This window comes from Ambystoma mexicanum, chromosome 10, assembly GCF_040938575.1.
Source record: "Ambystoma mexicanum isolate Mex_15411 chromosome 10, UKY_AmexF1_1, whole genome shotgun sequence".
In the NCBI taxonomy this organism is placed as follows: domain Eukaryota; kingdom Metazoa; phylum Chordata; class Amphibia; order Caudata; family Ambystomatidae; genus Ambystoma; species Ambystoma mexicanum.
In genome coordinates this window covers 391,541,600-391,557,948 of record NC_090932.1, presented here as the reverse complement: position 1 = coordinate 391,557,948, position 16,349 = coordinate 391,541,600, and the positions used below count along the sequence as shown (strand labels likewise).

At 41.8% G+C, this 16,349-nt stretch overlaps 1 protein-coding gene across 4 annotated transcripts in view; it reads right to left on the bottom strand.

The window, feature by feature from the left end:
- The window catches only part of UNC5D (unc-5 netrin receptor D), a 1,559,947-nt gene that overhangs the window by 904,470 nt on the left and 639,128 nt on the right, over nt 1-16,349 (bottom strand). For all 4 annotated transcript variants that reach the window (XM_069617969.1, XM_069617971.1, XM_069617972.1 and 1 more), the window contains exon 2: nt 7,751-7,969. In XM_069617969.1, coding sequence (XP_069474070.1) covers nt 7,751-7,969 — 219 coding nt within the window. The remainder of the gene's footprint in view (nt 1-7,750; nt 7,970-16,349) is intronic.

Sequence of the window (16,349 nt, the reverse complement as noted above, 5' to 3'; positions counted from 1 at the left end):
GGGTGTGTGTGGGGTTTGGGGGGGGTGAAAAGCAATAAAAGTGTGAGGAAATAACGGGGCGATGCAACAATAAATTGCCTTTCAGAATGTGTAGACATGCAAGAGATTAAGGAATATTTAAACCATGCTGGTTTATAATCAAAAGTACGTGGTCTGCCCCAAAATTGTTGTTGATTTCATATCAATTCACATTTCCATTTTTCTTGTAAGTTTGCCTGCCAATGTTTCCTTTGTGTGAGATAAGAGCGTCTAACCACCCACACATAAAAACCTCTCTCCATTTATACATTTTCTTCATCTGAAACTATTTTTTCCTCATCCACAGGCTTCAATATTACTTTTAAAAAAGAGACTGGGCCCTAGAGTTAGAACACTCCTGCGCTAGGCTCTAGCTATTTAGTGTTGCTATAGCTATTGGTGCAAGGTCACAGGTTTTAGTGGCGGTGAAGCCCACACCTCGTGGTGTGTTTAGAAAAAAAAGGGGGTTCCTGGCTACCTTGGAACTCTGTTTTTCTGAACAATTAGATTCTCCACCCACTTTGTGGTTTTAACAAGTGCAGGTTTATTTATCTGTTAAGTGTGGACTGATAGTCCTAATTGTGGTCAGCAGACACGTGTTTCAACTTTGTTGGTCTTTATCAAGGCTAGTGGTATTGGTTGTGTTTGGCCCCGGGTGGGATCCCATATGTGGTCTGTGCGGGTCCTGTGAGTTCACAGCATTGGTCCTCGTGGGCTTATATAAGGGAGTACTAGAGCGGTTGATTCCTTGGTGTATGCCGAAAAACAGAATTGCAAGGTAGCCAAGAACCCCCTTTTTTAAATATTTATTACCTGCGATTTTGAAGATGACTGAGGATTCACATGTTCCTGTTTGCCTTCGGCGGATACTTTCATGGACGACTGAACCCTCAAAGCACAACTCTTCGGTTTGTTCCTAGACACCAATGCAACTGATGACACATGTTTTTCAATCTCTTCCCTTTTCTCTTTACGTCTCTTCTGTTGCATGTTCCTGCCGTTACTGATTTCAGTTCATTTATCTGAATTACATTTCAACGTATGCATCCTTGGCCCATTTCTATGCCCAAGCCTCATTTGGATGACATTTTTTTTCTGCTTGTCTTAAGATTTCTTTTACTTGTATAGTCGTTACGTTTCTGTACGGTCCAGCTACTTACTTCTTATGTTGTTTCTCATACTCTCCTTCTTGCTCTTTGAATTCATCTTAGCTCTTTTTACAACTGTTCCTCATCCACCTTTTGCCCAGCCCCAGTTCTACTGCTTCACTCTTCCTGCTCCTAAGCTATTGAATGCTTTACTTTTGCTTCTAGTTCTACTCTTCCTTCTTTGAATCCTCCTATCAAATCACATTTTCTTGTATCTGCTTAATTTTTGGTTTGATTATTCAAGATAGTTACTCCTGGATTTATTAATTACAGTTATCGTAGTGAAAAATGTAATTATTGTGAAACATTTAGTCGTCAGTAGTGTATACATTACAATAAATAAATAAATGGTCATTACTAGGCCCACACAACATTTCTATATTACATGGCACAAACAAATGGCCCTGCAGACTACCCACTGGAGACCTTTGATGTCATCCACTTCAAAATATTCTAAAGAGGTGATCATTCCACTGGAATGCTTTATGGGAGCCAGCTGATGAATTATGACAGAGTTCAGATGAGGTCAGGAAGCCCATACATGCGTTTAGCCATCAAGCAAGGATTCCGTCCAGGCCATCACAGTGACGTCATATTTGGGTATTCTCATGTGGATTCAGTTGACATCTTAGGCAGAAAACATGTTTGGAGCTGTGGCATGTCAGAAGGATACAGACTCTGACTTTCCATCTCACTGATACTTACTATATAATTACTGAAATAAACAGGCACCTATTTTTCCTGATGCTAAGGGGCTCCCTATCTTACAAAAGTAACTAAAGTGATTGTCAGTCATAAGTGAGAGTTCAAATCAGTATCAGTCTACCGTCCAAACAAACCTTTTCTAACCCCACCACTATTATAACAACAAAAACCAGGAGAATGACAACCTTCTGCTGTGAGCTGATTCTTCACCAAGTTCCATTCAATAAAGTAGTTTTAAGTAGTTAATGGTAACAGCTTTTATTACATCACAAGCTCTACTACAGGGTTATTCAAGGTTTCAAGTGCCTCTTTCCTTTGATTACTATTTTGTTCCTTCTTGTATTTCTCTTCTCCTACTCTACTTCCAGTTATCCTTTTCCTTTTATAGGGTAACTTTGTCCAACAGCTAGAACATACCCCTTTGTTTCCTGAGTTCTTAATCTTTACTTCACAGGCTTTGGTATCACTTTGGTCTTGGCCCTTGTTGTCTATGTCAATCTGTTCTCTCGGTTTGTCCCTCTCACAGTATGTCCTATTCAGTAATATCTCACGGTTGTCCCCTTGATCTCCTGGATAATAAACCTTTCAGTAAGGATTATCATTCCACATTGTTATCTCAACTTGACTGGGAGAAGTATGAGTGTTCCCATAATAGTTACCTTTCTGTCTTTCTCCCTTGATTCTTTGTTCTGACTGGGACGAGTATGAACATTCCAGTACCAATTCTCTTTCTCTTCCTCTAATATCAATAACTGATCTTGACTGGGACAAGTATGAGCGTGCCAGTAACGATTCTCCTTCTCTTTATTAATTATCAATATATGATCTGGACTGGGACGAGTATGAATGTGCCACTAATGATTCTCTTTATCCTCACTGAATGTGTATATCTTATCTTGACTGTGACGAATATGAGCGGGCCAGTAATCATTATCTTTTTTTCACTCAATGTTAGTATCTTGTCTTTCCTGGGACGAGTATGAGCGTGCCAATAATGATCCCCTCCAGTCCCCCTCCTGGGTCTCCCATTTTCACTGTTACCATCTATGCAAGGGGACAAAAAAACAAAGGGACCTTCAAAGGGTTGACACTTTCTTCTGTATTGGTCAGGGTGGCCTCTCAAAGTTCTTGCGGTTTCACCCACAGTCATTTCGGGTTCTGATTTACTGCTTTGTTTCTTCTTTCATTCAATGAAATGGTATCAGCGTTGTTCATGGACCTCTTGGTCCAACTCTGCACAACTTTGGTCATGGACCTCCTGGTCCAACTCTGCACAACTTTGGTCATGCCACCACTTAGGTCTTGTTCTGTGCTAGGTTGTGTAGCCTTCCCTTTGGCTTCTCTCATCCTTTCTCCTCCCCAACACCATTCATTGGAGACCCCAGCTGTATTTGCACAGGATGCGGCGCCTGCAGCTTTCCTTCATGATACTTCAAAAATCAGGTTTGTAATCATGGGTTTTCTCACTCTTCTCCCAGTTTCTGCCTACATCCTTTATTACACTTTCAAGGCCTTTCCAGGTTTAACATTACAGTTATTTCTCTCTGTTTACTTTATGAACTGTATTCCCCCACAGGTCTTTTCCCTCATCTCAAAATCACATAGTTTCCACCTTACTGGAAGAGACAGTGTATCTTGATGGCAGTAACACATTTTGGCATGTTCTTTATACCTTTCTGGATGTCTTTGGAGGTATGTTGATGTTGTGTTTCTTAGGGAGTTTGTCATCAGAATGGGAGACTTTATCTCCAAAGCGGGTGTCTCTCCCAGTGAGGTCCCACTTGCCTTCACCGCTAGTTAGGTAATTTGCAGAGTAGTCTCACCTTCCTAACCTTAAAGGGAATGCCTCCTCCTTAGGGAAAAGCGTTGGATTCCTGTGATTAATCAAAGAATCTAAAAGAAGAATCACAACTTACGATTTCATGTGTTGCTTTTGTTTGGTCGCAGGAGGGTGTGGAAGGGCCAACCCACAACAGAGGTTTAACAAAGAGAGACCTTTTGGAAGTTAGGGAGCATTTATTTTTTCTTTTGCAAATGTGTATGTTATTTGTGATTTGAACATGTTTGTTTTAGCTGAGAATCCTTTATTTGTGTTTCTTACTTTCTGTGTGAAGCAGGGGAAGACATGTATTTTGTGTGGTGATTTGCATTTGAAAAATATATTACTTAATTTGGAGAAACCTTTATTTTTTCCTACTTTCAAATTCAATTTATTTAAGAAGCCAGTTTATTTTGTTGGGGAAATCCACTGACATTTCATTTTAGAAACCTTTATTTTTCTCTCAGAGAAAGAAAAACATCTTTTTTGTTGGGAAAATGTCTGGGGGGCATTTGGAGGAATCTGACATAACACTGTCTGCAGCAGGAGTCTGTTTTAATACAGATGACATGGATCGCTTATTCTGCTACTTGGAATCAGAAGAGTTGGAGGCACAATTTATGAGCATTCTCGGAGTGTAGTGCTCAAACGATTTGCCTGATACAGAAGACGTTGCTGAAACAAAAGTTGTTGGTGGGCTTGGTGGTGATGGGGATGCTACTGGGACTATAAGGGATGTGGTGGGACAGATGGTGCATGGACAGAGGGTGGGGACCTGAACCAGTGACAGAGACAGAACTGCATTGGTCAGGAAGAGAGACTGTACTTCACGTGTCATGATGAAGTACACAACCCAGCAAGGCTTCAAGGAAGGCCCAGGAGTTCCTCTGAAAGTACAGAGAAAGCTGAACACAGCCCATCTTTTGCCACCATACACTTTGGCTCTCGATAACTTTAACTTTAAGTTTTGTGATGGGTTTTCAGCATCAGAAGCTGAAACCGCAGAGTGCCCCCCATTCCCTAGGTCAAACATCCATATGAGTGTGAAGATCTCTGCTACCAATTCTCTATGTAACATGGCACTTCTTAACCACCTTCATTCTGGCACTGGGATGTGCACAATGAGTTCCATCCTCCCAAGCCCTATACCAGTGATGACGATGAAGCTGTGCCAGGCCATTTGCAGGTGGGCACAGGGGAATGGGCAAACCATCACAAAAGCTGACAGGTGTGGCCGATCTCAGGGGTGATTCCAGGATATGTGTGAAACAGGGTAAATGTCCTAGTGGGCAGTTCCATGGACAACCTTTCTTGAAGATTGGGGCATTGTGCCTAGTGTGTGGACACCCAGCCAGGTACAAGTGGTGCATGAGGTGATAATGGCCAGCGCACAGCATAATAATTAGAGGCATTAACCAGATACCATTATATAAAACAAATGCATATACCTGTGGCCCTTTAGTTATCGTTAAGTTGCTCAACCCTTAGAAAGAACACTTTTTATGTTTATGTTTATTGGGTTTATATAGCGCTTTATTTTGGGTGGCTTATAACTTTGCCTTCCCTGTCTGAATCCTGCAAATTAGGTTTATGGCCCTGTTGGTTCGATCCTGCGAAGTTTGGTGAGGTTTCGTCAGGGGGGGGGGGCAAAGTTATAGGAGGGATCCCAAAATGTGTGGGTTTTCCCATCGACGCAATGGAAAAAAAATGTTGCTCACACCTAAAGCCCAAACCGCTGGATAGATTTTCACCAAATTTGTGGCAGTTGCGGTGGCTTGGACCCGAAACCGTGCTTTTGTAAATCTGGTGTAAATCCATCCAGAATTTCTTTTTAAAATTACCAAAAAGTAGGTAAAAGTAAATGAGAGATATCTGGGTTTGATCTGTTGACTCACTTCCCTGTTTACTCTGCGGACGGGTATCCGATTGGTCCAGGGGCCGATGTGAGGTCAGCAGACATCACACGTGCCTGCTAATTGAGTGGTGAAAAGCGTGGAGTGTTTCAGATTTTTGGAAATGCCTGCAATGTTGGATTCGCAAACAGCCACAGGTGTCTGTGCACATTGCGGTAAAAGCATATTGGAAAACACAACATTGCACTTTTCAAACTTATCAGACAAACGTTGGGGAGGTGAGGGGTAATGAGGAGGGGATGAGATATAGCCTTAAAAAGCCAAACAAACATCATGTTCTTCTCCAATGTCTGTGAACAGTCCGAGGGCAGTCCTGAGGTGTTCACGGACATCTGAGATGTTCGGGGGCATCTATGCACAATTCATCCTCCAGCCTACTGTCAAGTGTGTTCAAGTGGGGGTCCACTGTACATTATTTCTTGTCAAGTTGTATAAGTATCTGAATGTCCTCAATGAAGTAGTTGAATCCTTTGGCGTGAATAATGTCAACTAGTGGATGGAGGTAATAGTTGAAGAAAATGTGTGAATTGGCTAAACCTTGTGATGCTGAAAGCAGGGGAGGAGAAAGGGGAGGGGCCGATCCCTTGAGGTTGTTTACTTAAGAATGAGGCGGGGCACCTCAAGGTAGTGCTCTGTAGACCATACAAGGGCAAGGATTGGACAATATGACCGGAGTATAACAATAATAAAAGTAAAACAACAGGTATTTATGTACAATTCCTATTTATATATGGATTTTACAGAGCCCATATTTGCATTGCACAAAAAACAACTTTGAACCGTGTCTCTACTATCTCACTTTCATATCATGTGTCTCAAATAATCACGGATTCGAGCTGGTGAGTGAAATAAGATATTAAGATTTTTTTTTAGGGGAACGCCTTTGAGAAAAAAAAAATGGGCCTCATACTTCCAACCAGAGATGTAACACTGAAGGAAAGGCGTGTAGATGATGTTTGGTACACTCGTAGAAGAAAGCTATCAAAACAAATGACTTAAATGCATCCATGACACAATAGGGGACATGCTCGGAAGCACCCAGCAGAGAGTTAGTGTAACTGTGCTCAAATCACACAATAGATGAGTCATTTCCTCCATATTCTTTTCTAATGCAATGGATAACGTCACCAGTGTGCACGTTTCTATTGAGAAATGATGTCATATGAATGCGCATTGAATTTTAAACGTAAGCTCGCATAACCAACAACTTTGGTGTCTTCTAAGGACTAATGATCCAAAACTCTTCTAGATATTATTAGCTCTCTTTTGGAAAACTACAGCGTTTGTTTGAGGATGTGTGTTATTGTTGCACAGGCTCGAGCAGCTGTATTTGCATTATGAGGTTCTAGTGAAACTGACAATGGGCCTCATTACACGGAAGGCGGTGAGCCATGGCGCTATTAGTGCCATGGCTCATGCCGGTAAAATACCGGCACCGCCTTGGCGGAAAGGGGATTTACCGCCCCATTCCAAGGTTGGTGGGGCGGTAAATCCCCCTTCCGCCATTGCCCTTCCCCATTCCCATTTCTGCCCCATAGGGCTCTATGGGAATGGGGAAGGCGCTAATTACGGCACCGCAATTTTGCGGTGCCGTAATTAGCTCCGAGGTCCCTTAGCGGGTTGGTTTTTAACGCCTGCAAAAAGCAGGCGTTAAAGCACCAACCCGCTAAGGGACCTCGTAGTAAGGCGGTAATGGTTAACGGTCACTGTTACCATTAACGGTGGCCGTTAACCATTACCGCCTTCCGTGTAATGAGGCCCAATGACTCAACATTCGCTGTCCCTACAACAAGTCCCCAGGACCCTCCATTAGCATTTCAGGACTATAATAAATTGGTACGAATACGTTAAAATAATACATGAAAAATGATGTTACTGTGATATGCGGTTTATTGAAATTAGTGTTAAATTGATGTTCTCTACATTTTAGTGAAACATGTTGATTCCTTTTGATTGACATTTTGCCCATCTAATTCTTTTAAACTCTGAGGCTGTACATGTTTGTCGAATTGTGGCTTCACACTGTACAATCCCCGACTACACTCTAGGCAAAATCACTGTGTCTGTACCCTTTTGGACGTGTGTAGAGTTTGACAATTCTAGACCCTCATGTTCATGGATGTCCACACTCACATGCAGACCCTTACCTGTGCCCTCGTCCACGCTCTCCTCGGACACGTGCTCGTTCTGGTGCACCCACTCCCCGTTACACTTGAAGAAGATCTGAATAGCAGGCATGGCGCGGCAATAGAGGCTGATGGGGTTGCTCTTGATGATGTAGGCATCTTCGGGCTCCATCTGAAAGTGGGGTAGGGTCCCTGGTGCCGAAGGGTGTGAGTCTGGAAGGGATTCCCCATTGTCATTCCCTAGAGAGTGTAAAATAAAACAGAAGAGAAACAAACTCATAAAGTAGCAGAACAAGCAAACAATGATAGCAAAAACAGTGTATCTAAAACAGACTGGACATGTTAAATCAATTGATTGCTGCTTGGTTTTAAAGGCATGATTTTTTGTAACGTGTTATCTATTCTTGTAAAGGTTTAATCTTCTAAACCATAAAAAACAACACAAAGCAAACAAATAAAAATAATAATAATACAATTAATCATCAGACTAATAATAATAATAATACTAATAATAATAATAATAATAATAATAATAATAATAATAATAATAATAATAATAATATGCTGGTTTTGTAACTCTTACAGACTCAACTATCCTAGTACTTTAGTATAAGAAGATGAAAGACCATGGTTGTGCCACTTTTTTTTGAACCTGTACACTGCAGGTTACTCACTGATTTGGGCAGTGGGCAAATTCATCAGTGACGTGCCATGCCTGCTTCATGTTTTGCCAACCTGTTTATCATAACATTTGCTTCACTGCTGACCAAGTGATCATCAAGGTAATTACAAGACTTGTACAGAGAGAACCCAACATATGGCTAAATGTTAGTTAATTTCATTTGACAGTATAGTGTATTTAGTATGCTGTGGATACCGGGAGGAAGTGGGTGTCCTGCGGGTTAGCATGGATCCAGATTGACTAGACGAGGGTTAGCTCATCGGTTCAGTAGATTTATCTTTGAAAACGAGCTGTTCGGGGGCTTTCCAAAAGAGTAACCATACTCCAACATTTCTACTTTGGGGGACCCCTGCCCCCTCCTGACTCAACTTATTTACTGAGAAGACGGCACTAGTGAAAGAGAGCTCACCACTATCGTACCAGCTGTCCTGCAGAGTTAAAGCAGCTGCTCCCATGGCACACAAGATGGCCATACTTCCTCCTCCCTCCTGGTGAAAGCGACTTTGAGGGTACCGAATACGAGGAGACAGCCCGGAAAGGAAACTGACATGTGTCTCCAAAATCGGATTGGCAGAACTTACTCCATATGGGAAGGCCCGTTCATCACAATTAGCAAGCTTAGAAAAAAGCTCCCTTCACAAAGAGCATAATCGATTGCTACTCAAATAGTAAGGACTATTGAATCTATGTCACTGCCCAAAATAGATACAGTTAACAAAAACGTAATTTCCAATTGAAGAAAACAAGTTGCTAATTGTTCACCTCTTATACATTATAAAGCATGACAATTGGTGGGAATCATGTCAAAATCCTTTGCATTTCTAATAAAAATCTCCTCTAGTAGTTTATTCTACGCATCCAACACACTGTTCCCGTTTATGGCGAGTTATCAACCAGCAATATTGTAGCATCAAAATAGGTATGCTAGTTTATTGATAAGGTGGTGCTGTAAACAATGATTTAATGCAATGAAAACCATAATTACCTGAGCTATATAAGTCACCAAACCGTTTCCTTTTCATATTACTGTGTTTAAGGTATGGTCCTTCCTTTTCTTATCCAGAACGTATTGCCACTCCTGCAGTCAGACAACCAAGGTTTCAGTCTCTGTGCATATGGAACGGTGTGCTCGCTGTCCTGCACAAGCCACTCTTTACAGAAGTGGGCACAAGGCTGCTCTATAATAGCACATTATAACTTTGAGGACATGCATTGGTGTGACCATCCTCTAACGTGCATGGTCATTACCAGTGTAATTTAGGGAATGCCCACTGTTTGAGTGCACATGTCCTACTAATAAGGCATCAAACACTTACTCTGCAGGGATTGGCTTTCCATGATTACCACCTGACAGGTGGTGTAAATGCAGAGAGAGCCTCATAACAACATTTAGGACGAAGATACTAGGGTTTCTTGGATGTTCTGGAGGGTTTCTTGCAACGGTTACTGACATGTCGTCTGGGCTGCCTAGGTTTACCACCATCACACTTCAACAGAGTGGTGTGTCCCACGCTGCTGCACCATTCCTGAGCATTAGTTTAATCATGTGGTGCTTGGCCTCAGTGTCCTCTTAGTACTGGCTGTGTGGACTTTGCACGCGCACACTAAGGTGCTGTTAATGAGGCCCTTGCTACTCTAACCTGGTGAGTTATCTTCTATGTCCTCACATACCTAGATATGTGAGGACATAGAAAAGAGCTAGAGTGTTTCATGCACTGATCTTGCAGATGCTGGGCCCCAACCTGCACTCATTCTAAGAGTGTGTAATGTCCTATTATGCAGAAGTTCAGTTTGATGTGGGCTCAAATGCACTTGGCTCTTGGGTGCTTACTCCTCTTATTTCTCTTATTCCTCTGTTAATTAGATTCTGGAATCAGCTTATCCACCACGACTTTGACCCTAAGAGTGATTTATCAATTAATAATGATTTGTGTATTGGTTGTTCTTCAGTGACATAGCCTATCTTTTGAGAAGGCAATATCGGTACTCAAGTAAGCATACTATATAATGATGTGATAATGATGTGTTATTTATATAGTGCCTTTAACCAAAGCGCTTTACAGAGCACAAATCTACATACAATATAATCGTATATTTTAACTTGGTGGGCATGCATGTAACATGGTGCTGATCCAGGCAGATGTGCAACCATTCATGCAGTTATTACAAATGTGACTTATCTCTTGGTGGACAGATCCAATGAGAGATGTTTTTTCTCTGTTTCATATTGTCTTTTTTCTTCTGATCAGCACTTTCAAGAGTGATCCAGATCCTCCATGCCAATTCATCATAGTGTAGCTATTGCTGCTGCATTTGTGCAAAGCATGACTCCTTGTGCACGCATTCAGAGATTAAGCAACTGCAGGTCCTGGGGGAGGTTCGCTGGGTGAGAGTGAGATGGGTAATTTTGTTGGGAAGAGGCACGAGGAGGGCTGTGAGCTGAGATATATGAGTGATGAGCGAGCAGTAGCAAGACCCAGATATCGTCTTGGGAGGATAGCTCAGTAGCAATGTGCTCGCTTTGAAAGCAAGATGACACAGAGCAACGCAAGTTCGATCCCCAGGTCCGCGCTTAGAAACCTCTGGGTATTAAGCGCGTTATAAATAACCAATCATATCATATCATATCATGTAGATGTGGTGGCAGGGTGGGAACGTAGTGCCCTGACCCATCACCAGCATTGAGAGATGAAAGTGTGACGGAAGCAGAAGTGGTACAGGAAGCCTGTTGGAAAAGAGAAGAACCCCTCCCCCCCTTGTTAACTTGCATAATTTAAGTACCTTTGGGACTCACCCTAAATTACTATGGGAATCCAGACGTATACCCCTTGCTCACATTCTTAGAGAGGCACAACTCTACCCTACAGATGAGGTCCAACCAGACCGAAACATCTCTGGGGTTGCTGATGGTACTCTTGCTCAGAGGAGAATTGCCTAGCATTTCAGTGATGGACTGCCCCAGGGCAGGACAAAGACTGATATGTTTTAGATATTTCTCCTCTGTGAAAGATAGTGAGCTAAATAATCTGTGTAAGGCTCTCATAACCAGGATAAATGTCTGCCAGAGGGACTCCCAGGACCCCCCTTGTTATTTGCATATTTTAAGTAACTTTGGGTCTCCCCCTAAATGACTAGGGGAATCCAGACATGGACCCCTTGCTCAATATTTTTAGAGAGGCACAGCTACACCCTACTGATGAGGTCCAAATAGACTGAAACACGTGTCTGGGGTTGCTGATGGTTCTCTTGTTCAGAGGAGAATTGACTAGCATTTCCATGCTGGACTGCTCCAGGGCAGGACAAAGACTGATATGTTTTAGATATTTCTCCTCTGTGAAAGATAGTGAGCTAAAGAATCTGGTAAGGCTCTCATAACCAGGACTAATGTCTGGCAGAGAGACTCCTAGGATACCCCCCCCTGTTTTTTGCATATTTTAAGTAACTTTGTGTCTCACCCTAAGTTACTAGGGGAATCCAGATGTGGACCCCTTGCTCACTATTCTTAGAATGGCACAGCTCCACCCTACTGACGACGTTCAAACAGACTGAAATACATGTCTGGGGTTGCTGTTGGTACTCTTGTTCAGAGGACAATTGCCTAGAATTTCAGTGCTGTACTGCCCCAGGGCAGGACAAAGACTGATATGTTTTAGATATTTCTCCTCTGTGAAAGATAGTGAGCTAAAGAATCTGGGTAAGGCTCTGCTAACCAGAACTAATGTCTTACAGAGAGACTCCCAGGACCCCCCTCCGTTAATTGGCAAAGAGAAGAACTGTAGAATCAACAACAACAATAAGATGAGCCCTGAACCAATCCACTGGGTGTTTTTTCCACCTTCATTAATTAGCCTCCGTGCTTCAAACTGCATAGTATAGAATTTGAGCAAGAATGCACACCCATCAATGAACATCTGTTGATTTGATAAACAGACTATCTGTGCTTAGTTCTTCCATCTTCAATTTAAGAATCACTGAGAAGCGGCAGACCATAGCACATATCCCGGCTTCTTTGTGGTAGCATATTATATGTGGGATGTATTAACCCACTTATGCTCTGCCCTGCAGTATCCGTGTGTTCTGATGGTGCCAGAATTATCAAAATGGCCGCAAAACCCTTGTGCGTGCGAAAACCTACGGAAATCGCACTTTACAACACGAAAAGATGGCTGCCAAATCTACCACGCATTTTGTCAGTGGTGGAACGGAGTTCTCACTCCTGAAACATGTCACTGGGCTGCCCAACAAGTAAACATGGAGGACCCTTCATGAAAAGCAGTGCTTTGCTGAAACAAATCCAGAATCTTGTTTTTAAATCTAGTTCTTGGTTGCTGAAACTGCAGAATGCCGGTGCAAAACACCATCAATCATATTCTTGCTGGGTGCTACAATTCATTTAATTCAAGAAATCTTTATGAACAGACAATGTTCTGAAAAGCTGAATTTGTCATCAAAACATTCACATCAAAAAAGTTCCTGCCTGTGAAATCTTTCAAAATCTGGGTGCAGTACCCGTGGCCGCCTGTATAACACTGTCAGTAGATTGCTTGATAGAATTTAAACTTGTGCAACTGAAATCTAATGTCTGAAAACTAAGTGACCTGTTATTGAGAGTAATCTAGGTAGTAACTGTTAAACCCCATGGTTTAGAATCTGGAATAAGTGTTCTAGCTGCTTTGTTTTAAACCAAGAAAAAAATGTAACAGAATGACATTGAAATTGAGCCTGCATAAAAGCAATACAACCAGTCCAACAGCTTCCCCCACGGAGGCCAGGCATCTTCCTTCTGCTTCACTCCACCAGGAAATCACACCTCTGTGATGATTAGATTAGGGGAGGAACATTTGGGGCTGCAGCGGAAGGGGACAATGGACATCCTCTGGCTGAAAGGAAAGGCGAATTGTGAAGAGTCATAAATGGCCACTCCCAGAAGGAACTGGGAGGGGACTGCTTCTGAGCTGCCATGGGAAGAAGAAGGCGGAGACAAGCCACCATTTGCTGCTTAACAAAGGCCAAAAACACATTTTTAAAAGAGACATTACTGTGTAAAATTGTGAAAATTATAGAAATAACAGCATTGTTAATGTGATTTCTGGATGCATGTTTTAAGAGACGCCAGAACTTGGTGATATGTTCTGGGAAGTAGTAGCAGAAAATATGGTTTCACCCCAAATGTATTAATGCCAAAAGCACGAAACTTCATACTCTTATGCCCATATTCAATGCACACATTTGTACACATTTTCTGATAAACTGGATATTGTGTTCTGGAGAAAAAGGGCAACATTCTGTCAAAAGCAGACACAAGATCCTACAGCAACAAGGTTTGGAGGAGTATCTGCTACACAAAATATGTAATCTATATATGTTATTGTTATAGAGATTGCACACATGTAAGTATGTATTGTACTAAAAGTAGATTTTATGTTCAAAGGGACAAGGGGAGGAATATCTGACTCATAAACCCACATGATCATGGTGACACCCTTTTTTCTTTTCCAATCAAGGGAGAGAAGAGACTCCAGCCAATCACCTGCCTAAGTGGGCGCACTTAGGATAAACCAGCACACAGACCCTTTATCATAAGCATAAATAGAGACAGCTCAGATTGAAAAAAACACACACAGATTCACCCACTAACCAATTGCTGGCGGAGCAGCCTGCAAGAGAATCATCCATTTTCCTTGCTCTTGACTCCAGAAACCTGGCAAGCAGAAAGGCCCATTCCATTAGTTGAACCATTTTCAAAGAATCCTACAAAACCTAAGGGGAACAAAAGAAACAGCCGGGCTGTGCTGTAACTGCTTTCCTGCTAAAATAATTATTACCAGAACCAAAAGATTCAATCCTGTTTTGCTGTGCTGTGACCAGAGTACCATTGCAGACCCGATCCAGTCCTCTGACGGGCTGTGACCAGAAGCATTGCGGACCCAGTCCAATCCGGTGTGCCCAGCAGTTGGTCCCAGAACCAGAATCCCTGACCAGAATCCCTGACGGTTCCGTTTGAAACCCATATAGTGAGTATCTATAGACTAACACTGTGTCACTAGCATATGTACTGTCCATAGTAATCCCTGTCTTAAACCCATCCTCTCTTGTATTCAGAACCGGTAGTGTTAGGTGTATTTTTGAATTGTCAGAGCATTTTCTGGCGCTAAGTTTATCTCATTTGTTTTCTAAAACCATAAATCATTAATATTGTGAATAAATAAATTGAATCCCAGAAAGAAAGTGAGTATCCACCACGTGAAGGGTCTGTGGCCAGGATTGTGGAGATTCATGTATGGCATTCTCTTTTTCTATAATCATAATCTAGTATACAAAATTTCAACTTCTGCTTGTAGCTAACATCCACAGCTTTCCATAGAACCAAGAATCACATTCCAAATCCATATAGCTCTCCCGCAATCGCGATTACCGCAGGCACAAAGGTTTGCCGTGAATGTTCATTATGGTAAAATATTACATGTGTAAAACAGTTTTGAATTCACCCAACCTCAATTTTAAGATTTCATATTGTTCATTAGTATCAAATCACTGCTAGTGTTTGCCTATAACTATCTAAAGTGGTTCCCATAAGAACTTAAACAATTTCAGCAATTTAAACCATAGTTAGTGTTTTACCCAAACCATTCTAAAGATAACTTTAAAACCATTTTGACAGTTTGCCAATCAATTCTGTTTCTCTCTTGTGTTTGCTGGGGGGAAATTGGGATTGACATTCTGTTTGAATTCTGCATTCCTGAAACCTGCTCTCTCTCCTCCTCTCTCTTTACATTGCCTGTTGGGTGGTTGAGGGGTGTGCAGGGGGAAATACTAACCATACTGTTATCTGATCTGAACACACACAGAAGTATTATTTCTGTGCTGAATTGTTTTGCTCACTAGTACTCCTTGTGATTAAAGAGATTGTTTAGTGTTACATCACCCCATTGGTGATCATTGTATACCCATTAAACATAGTGTGATTAATTTGTAACTATATAAATACATATTTTAACTTTGCAAACCAGCCTGATTCCTGGTTCAGTGTGACCGGGGAGGCTTCAGGAGGGGGGCGTGATATGAGTGGTACATCGTTCATAATAAAATAACTTTTACACACAAAATAAATAAGGATTTCAGTTGTGCATTACACGCTAGGCGTTGACTTAGGTGAAGTGCCGGATTGAAATCACTTACAGATGTGATCGTGGGCACATTTTCCCTCTGCCCCAGTTTCCTAATCTTTCAAAACTGAAATAACTTAGAATCATGGGATGGCATATGTTTTAAAAACTAGCTATTTACACTAAGATGCCCAGTGTCTAATGAAGGCAGATATCTATCTGCACACAATCAGATAAATTGCTGCAGTGGGATACTTGCTATGTTACTATGCTTAGGTGTTTCAGGCAAACTGTACAATGAGCTCAGTCCAGAGGAAGGAATAGCATTGGCATCTGTCAAGACTACTTGATTCATGTCCCTCCCTCTGTGCTTGAATTAATGACACAGCAGGCCACCGGGGAAAAGAATCAGGGACTACAGTGTGCCTTGAATAATGAACTGAAGGTATTACATCCCGCGTAAGAACCACTAAACCCAGTATATGACAGGGACGTCCAAGCAGCAGTCTATTGACAAAGATGTAAGCAGTTCATTGACTCTCAGCAATCAATTCTTACCTTTCTAATGATAACTAAATAACGTTTCCCTATGCGCTGCAATGGAATGAATCTGCACTGGTGATCTATCTTCTTTCACACAGGTGGGTCGCGAGCCTGCGAATATTCGGGGGATATTAGCCATTGAAATTTCCAAAAAGGAAATGATCAAACTGTTCTCCTTTGGGCTTGTACGGTGCTTTAGTCGGATGTAATATCACAGATAAAATCAATGTTCACAATTCAAGTGTGAAAACACCACTGATCTAACCCAATGGGGGATACAGTTGCCATG